Genomic DNA, 7816 nt, shown 5'->3' on the forward strand with positions numbered 1-7816 from the left:
TCGCAGTGAAAACCCCAAACCCATCGGAAACCGACGACTCCGACTCGCAATCGGACTCGAAATCCTGATCAAATTCAGTTTCTTCATAACAGCGATTCGATTCAGAGCGAAGGCTATCGCAATCGGAACCAACCCCCCGCCGCTCTCAAAACACACACGAGATCATCCAGCGTCGGCAAAGAGAACCCGCCCTGGCCTATATTTCGGACTTCGGCCCAGAAGCTCACCAAACTTGATTACATTCAGTAAGGACTATAATTGGTCTTGAATTATACTTTTGGTATGTTCTGTGATTCATTTCCCTTTAACTTCAATTGTACAATGGGGATTTTTTGTATCTGTGTGTATTGATGTATGGTTGGTGTTGTGCTATGTAGATACACATTGCATTGGATGTGAATTTGGACAGGGCAGAGCATGTGCTTATATGTGCCCAAATAATTTTTTTTTTTTTTTGAGTAATGGGACAGAAGGAAAGAAAAAAAAGTCTTGAATGTCTATTGGGGGGCAATAGACGTCTATTGAAAGTAAGGTTTTAAATTTCTCCGAAACTACCGAAATTTCCGTAATTTTGAAGTACCGAAACGAAATTCATATGCTATATCATTTCCGTCAGAAGTTTCCCGAAATTTTCCGTACATTTCCACTAAATTCTTAATTTCCGAAATATCTACACACACAATATATATTTAAAAATTCACACCGAAATTTTGTCCGAAATTTCTCTAAAATTTATGTTAAATTTTTTTGTCACCTACAATGAATTTTTACTTCACACTTTTATAGAGAAAATATGAAATTTTGATTTTTTTTTTTTTTTGCAATCAAGTTGAATACAACAAAAAACCTTTTTGTTTTTATCTGCTACAAAGTTGAATGCTCCAACCATAACATGATTTCCTTTTTGCTTCGTCTCAAATATTGTATGCTTTCAGACACTGTAACATCATATTAGGTAATTCCACAATATCCGATATATGGATTGCATGTGGAAAGGGAACAACACGTACACATACAATAACCATGTGATGAAGTACGAAAATCATTTCCAAAATTCATGTACTTGGGAGCAGTATTGTATGATACTAAATGAAAGCAGTTCAACCAGCTAGATCGAACCACATCGTAGTAGCTTTTATATTCCTTTTGTTGTACTTATTCATTTTTTTTTTTTTTTTGAATTAAGGGCTGGTGCGACTGCCCTCAAGCCTTGATTAATGAAACTGTCGAATACAAGGGGGGACATTGAGCCTAAACCCCTGATTATATTCCTTTTGTTGTACTTATTCATTTTCATTCACGAGGTTTTGGTTTTACGTGCCCCGCCCCACCCCCTTGTAATTTTCTAATTATTAAAAAAAGTAAATCATATTTACATTATCAATATACAACACATTATCAATACACATAGATAAAAACACTAGTTTAGCAATCTCGTCCATATAAAATATCATAATTCTATTATAAATGTATAATTTTAGAGATGTTACATTGTAAATAGGTTTATTATAGGTTAGTTTAGTCTATGTAAAAGTTTCATTCAAAAATATCATTTTATAAATGCAATTAATTTGATTTCTTTATTTTTAACCGAAATTTCCACCGAAATCGAAACTTTCTCCGAAATTTCCTTAAATTTGAAGTATCGAAATCGAAACTGAAATTTGAAACCTATTTGAAAGGCAATAGAAGTTTTTAAATTGATATAATCTCTTCGTTTTTTTCTTTAATCAAAGTTTTATTTGTCTAATTTTAGGAATATTAGTTCCCATTTCGGCTATCGAAAGTTCTATTGAGGGGCAATAGGCATCTATTGGGGGGCAATAAAAGTTTATTGCCCCTCTATTGGGGGGCAATAGACGTCTATTGGGGGAGATTAGTTCATATTCTGGCAACCGAAAATTTTATTGGGGATAATAGACATCTATTGGGGGGAAATAGACGTCTATTTGGGGGCAATAGACGTCTATTGGGGGGCAATACATGGCTGATAAACGTCTATTGGGGGGCAATACATGGCTGATAGTAGTCTATTGGGGGGCAATAGACGTCTATTAGAGGGTAATAGACTATTGGGACAATAGACGTCTATTGGGAGGCAATAGAGGTATATTACCCCTCTATTAGGGGGCAATAGATGTCTATTGGGGGCAAAAAAACATTTCCGATGAGATTTTCTGCAAATTCCGTTGGGCGGTGATAGGAATCCGGCGACCGGTGACCGGACTCCGGCAGTCGGTGACCGAGCTCCGGCGAAGTCTCCTTTGGTTTCTCTCTCTCTCTAAGTAACAAAGGGGTGAGGGTAAAATGGTATTAAAAAAAACAACAAAAAAATCTTAATGGTGTATTAAGGAATACCTCCAGAGTGTTTTGGGTAAGAGAGAATTAAAAAAACTTAATGGGGTAAGTGGGAAAAAAATATCTAAAAATGGTGTAAATGGACAAAAACCCTATAATTAATTAGATCATTATAGTTTTCAACAAGGACTTTCTTAATTGGGAAAATAAATAATTTGGTTTTAGGCCACCCCCTCGTCCGGCCGCAGAGGGGGAGAGGAGGGAATTGTCACACTCACTTAATCATACTTAAGGGGGAATAGTTACCTTATCCAGATAGATACATATCAATGATATAATTATTATCATAGGTGGACAGAAAAATGGTTAAATGCAATAACTAAAAATTCCCTCTTAATTTCTGGCCTCTTCAAACCCTAATCCTCTATCTCTCAAAGTCCCCATCAAAATAGCTCTAAGCAAACCTAGACGGTGGAACCGCAATCGGTGTCCAATAAAACCCACTTTAATTCCTTTTCCTTTCCCGGTCCCAGCAGTTCTTGCTTCCCTTGGGCACTCCCATTTACCCACTTTTGTTATTTTAAATCATTATAGTATATTTCCCTCATCACTCCTTCCTTGGAATCTCTATCCCCACTCTCTCTCTTTCTCTCTCTCCCCAAAAATTAATTCTAGCAAACTAGCTCTATATATGTAAGCTATACATAACATAACCCATCATCAAAGCAAGGATATCAAACAGAAGCTTTTGCTTTGGGGCTTTGGTGTTTCTATTGCAATAGCTCAGCTTGAATTCTTCTCTCTTTTGCTTTCTTCCTTCTTTGTTTCTTGTTCTTGTTGGTTAAAGGAGTTTCCTCTTCATAATTAATTTGTCAAAGAAAGACATCATGTCGAGCTGCATCGATGCTGTGCCTGAGCAACTCTGCTACATCCCCTGCAACTTTTGCAATATTGTTCTCGCGGTATCTCTCTCTTTCTTCATCATTTCTTTGATAGAGAGCTGAGGAGATCTGCGTGCTTTCAGCTTTTATCATCAAAACCCACCCATTTATTATATAAGTTTTTTCTCTGGTGTACATTTGTTTTCTCTTTCCCACACATATCTCTCCCTCGATCAGTAACTTTAAGCAGCTTGATTTGTCATGATCAGGTTTTGGTGGTACTTGTTCACTGAAATCTAGCTCTTTGAATTTATTATTTACTGAGTTTTCTTTGTTTTGGAGTTGTATGTATAGTCAAGTCTCCATCGATGGACTTTACTTTTTCTTTCTTTTGCAGTCAAGGAAAAGTCATGACCTGAGAAGGTCCTGGCCTGAAACCAGCTAGCGCTCAAATTAAGATCAGAAAGAGAGAGATAGATAGATAGATTGGTTAATTAATTTGTGTTGTAAATATAGTAAATCTCTTTCTCTGAAAACTAACACGAAAACAGGCTATACTTGGTTGATCATGACAAGTCCTTCAGCCTTTGATTTCATCAATCTGATATCTCTGCAGTGACTTGGCTTTTCCCTTACTCAGAAACATTGCACTATCAGGGTCTAGCTTGGTCCAAAATCAGCTTCTTTTGCCTATGCGGAAAGCACAAAATCCACTTCTCCTCACTTGGCTTTATCAATTTCCTAGAAACTCCATTTTTAGGGTTTCATTTTTACACTTCGTTATTTCTTTAAAAGCAAAGAAAATAACCAAAACCTGGTCATGATTCATCAGAATAATTAACCTAAAATCTGAGTATCCAATTTCTCTATGGATCTTAGATCTTCTTCTTCTCCTTTCTGTTCTTTTTCTGGGAAAGTTTTATCATTCCGACCATCTGATTAATCATCGATTAATCTTGATCTGGTTCTTTTAATCTTTGTTTTCTATATATTTATGATCAATTGTGCTTAATTGTGCAGGTGAGTGTTCCATGCAGCAGCTTATTTGACATCGTGACCGTCCGATGCGGGCACTGTACCAATCTGTGGTCCGTGAACATGGCCGTTGCCTTTCAGTCACTGTCCTGGCAAGATGTCCAGGTGTGTTCCTATACAGTTATAGCGATTTCTATTAAATATGTTCCAACTAATTAATTGACTAATTTAAAGCAGGAGTTAATATAATATTATTATGTAAAGCCCCTCAGAAATCTAGGGCTGTTCTGGTTCTGGTTCTCACTTCCTTTTTGGGAAATAGACGACTTCAAGATTGAGCATTTCAAAGCATTGAAACCCTAAGCAGCCGCCATACCCTGAAGACCTACGATTGCTTTTTCATAGTTAGAGATAAAGAGGGGTCAGGACCTGACCCAGGAAGTTCAAAGCTAGCTAATCCCTAGCTAGCTAGCTGCTCCTTTTCTCTATCTTTGATTTGATTTGAGGTTCTTGATTTGATTGACATGAATGTTATACTTCTTAGGTTTTAATGATTTCTTTTCACAATCTTTGTCCTCTACTGCGCAAGAATAACCTTATTTTACATGTCCTTAAAGCCCTTTTTTTAACAACAGACATCTGGGTTTTATATGCTTTATTTTTACATGACAATAGGATTCCATTCTAGTCTAACTGATCTCCAGCTGATTCAGTCCTGTCAATGGTGCTAGTTAAAGCCTTCTTTTCCTGCTCTCTCACTGCTCCCAAAAAACAAAGCTTAAATAACGTAATTAATTATCTCTCTTGAAGAAATAAAAGAAATCCTTCATAATTGTCTTTTTTATTTTTTATTTATGAAGTTTTCTTATGAACTTTTAGGCACAAAACCAAAACGCACAGAATTACCGGATTGATTCGGGTTCATCATCCAAAGGCAACAAGAAGATTGCAACCAGAGACTCCATTGCAGTTCATCATGCCACTGAGGAAAAGGGTGTCAACCGACGTGAGTTAGTTAATTTCCTCATAGTCGATCTATTTGTAAATTAATTCACAAATAACAGTGTGTTAATCTGTTACGATTTTTTTTTAATAATTTGTTGAGTTTTTTGTTCTTCTTTTTCAGCTCCCGAGAAGAGGCAGCGCGTACCCTCTGCTTATAACCAGTTCATAAAGTAACTATTAATGCACACTATTCTCTGATGTTAAGCTCTTCATAAAATTAACAAATTTAGGATGTTAATTTGTAGGGAGGAGATTCAGAGGATCAAGGCCAATAACCCTGATATCAGCCATAGAGAAGCTTTCAGCACTGCTGCCAAAAATGTAAGTAGCTAGATAGAAATAGATTGCAATCAAATCAGAAACATATCCACTATGAAATATGTCAGCTTTGTGATTAATTAGTTTAATCAATTTTTCTAGTGGGCGCACTTCCCTCATATTCATTTTGGGCTGATGTTGGAGACCAACAATCAGGCTAAGCTGGACAATGTAAGTAATCTTCTGCACTCTATAAAAAAAAAAAAAAAAAATTAGAAAGAAGTGTATCTTCCATATTCACAAGTTGCCTTTCAATATTGTTCAACCCTTTTTCCCTCTTTCAAAATTTGGAAAAAAATCAAATGTTGTAGCTTGTCTTAAGTTCACAAGGTTATGATTGAGTATAACATTGCAGGGATGTGGTCTGATCTTTTTCTTTATGAAACTAAATTGCAGGGCTCTGAGAAACATCTTCTGTCAAGGGCTGCACTACTGAAATGATCACCGTCATGATGATTCCGGCCACATAAGCAGTGGTCGATGGATATCAAAGGAGTACAAGAATTGGCTTGTACTTTGTTGTTTTAAGGACATTCATACTCTTCTTCTTCTTCTTATTCTTCTTCTTCTTCATATTCTCTGTGTTTGTCACCAGTTATGCTTAGCGGATTGTTTGTACTTGACTTAAAAGTAGTAAAGTATACCCTGTGTACTTCAATTACTTTGTCATCTTAATTCATCAAGGCTTGTTTTGCTTTCCTAATGGCATTACGATTTTACATTGATAATACATTTTAGTATCCCATAAGATCAATATTATTTATCCCTACAAGTTTGATATGCAGATTTGTGTCTACAATTTACGAACTATGAAATATTGAATAAAAAGTAACTTTACCCTCACCATTATAAATACATTGTAAGATACATTGGTTTGTAGAGGCTCCTCACATATCTGACATAGGGTAATTATGGGGCATAGCGTTTTACATTACTCTTTAGTTCTTGGTTTGTTTGTTTTTTTTTCCTCAAAGCAGTTCCATTGATTACGAGATTGGATTACAATTACATGAAGAGCAATCCAAGCAAAGTTAAGTCTCAAGGAAGCCAATTAAGATGCATCGATCCTTAGGTAAGAAAAAAAAAAGTTTAGCATATATCGAGCTAAACAATTGACAAATGAATTTGGTTGGTTTAACTTTAACCTTTTCTTCTGAAGTATTCTTGCATAACCAATTTGACTTGAATTATTTGTAAATAATTTTAAACGAAGTTGCTTCACGATAACTAGCTAGGGTTCTGTTTGACTTAATCAGTTGTATACCTGTATATATATAGATCTGACAGTCCAATACTATATAAACTATAAGGATATGGAGGATTCATGCGTAGTTTTTTTCTACTGTAACTGGGAGAAAGTTATCAATTTCAGTGCTAGGCCTAACTAACAAATAAATGGAGGTGTTTAGCTAAATATTAACAATCTATATACATGTAGAGTCGCATTTACATGAACTTATAACTGTTATATATGAAAATGGTTCAAAATGACGATCAATGTATACATGCAAATTAACAGTCCTTATTGAATGCATGTAATGTAATTGGAGCAGTAGAGAAAAAGGTAATTCTTGAATTTCCTTTTTCCTTTAAAAAAGAAAATAAAGACAGCAAATATCCAAGAAAAGCCTTTGTGTGTCCAAATCCAAGCATAGACCACTGTAAAGACACACACCTATATATGCATGACCTCTGTGAAAAGTGAAAAGGAATTCATGGACCACCATTAATCTTGCCTCTGCATATATGCACCATCCCCATTTAGATACCTTCTCTAGACAGAATCATCATCCCTTCCAAAAGCACTTCTACTCCTACTAAAGCAAATATAATTACAGAAAACCCTTTTGCATATCTATGGTTGAGTTTCAACTGATTTGAAGCAAAAAAGAAAAGATGAGAGAGGAGGACAGAGCAACGTCCTGGGGATCTTGAAGTGGGTTCTGTGGTAAGTAGCTAGCTTGGTTTGACTAGCTGTCAAGTTCACTTTCTTTCTTCTTTGTTTTTGGTAAAACTGTAAAAGAAAAAGTAAATATGACGGTACACATTTGGTGGTGCATGCAGTAGTAATATAAGGCCGAGCAAGCTAGGGTTCTGCTGGCTTCTGCTGCGCTTCTGCTCTGACACGACTCACTACACGTTCATGTTCTGACATTTAGAATCTGAAACGTCAATTTCATGTCTGTTAACGCATTCAATCTCATTTCAGTGTCATTTCACCTCTCCAGCTCCGTCGTCTTCTCAGCTCTCTGATTCTTCTGACTTCACCCCCTTCCCTTCCGCACTCTGGCTGCTAGCTCATTCACTTTGAAGTTTGCAACTTTGGACTACTATTTCAG

General features: G+C 36.1%; 1 protein-coding gene across 1 annotated transcript; it reads left to right on the plus strand.

The window, feature by feature from the left end:
• Positions 1-2889: 2889 nt before the first annotated feature.
• LOC133710177 (axial regulator YABBY 5) lies at positions 2890-6259 on the plus strand. The gene is made up of 7 exons (XM_062136184.1): positions 2890-3260; positions 4200-4319; positions 5034-5160; positions 5281-5329; positions 5405-5480; positions 5580-5648; positions 5874-6259. Exons 1-7 carry the CDS (start codon positions 3186-3188, stop codon positions 5916-5918), a joined length of 561 nt encoding a protein of 186 aa, XP_061992168.1. The 5' UTR covers positions 2890-3185; the 3' UTR covers positions 5919-6259.
• The last annotated feature ends 1557 nt before the right edge of the window (positions 6260-7816 follow it).

The sequence above is a fragment of the Rosa rugosa genome, chromosome 1 (assembly GCF_958449725.1).
Source record: "Rosa rugosa chromosome 1, drRosRugo1.1, whole genome shotgun sequence".
NCBI lineage: Eukaryota > Viridiplantae > Streptophyta > Magnoliopsida > Rosales > Rosaceae > Rosa > Rosa rugosa.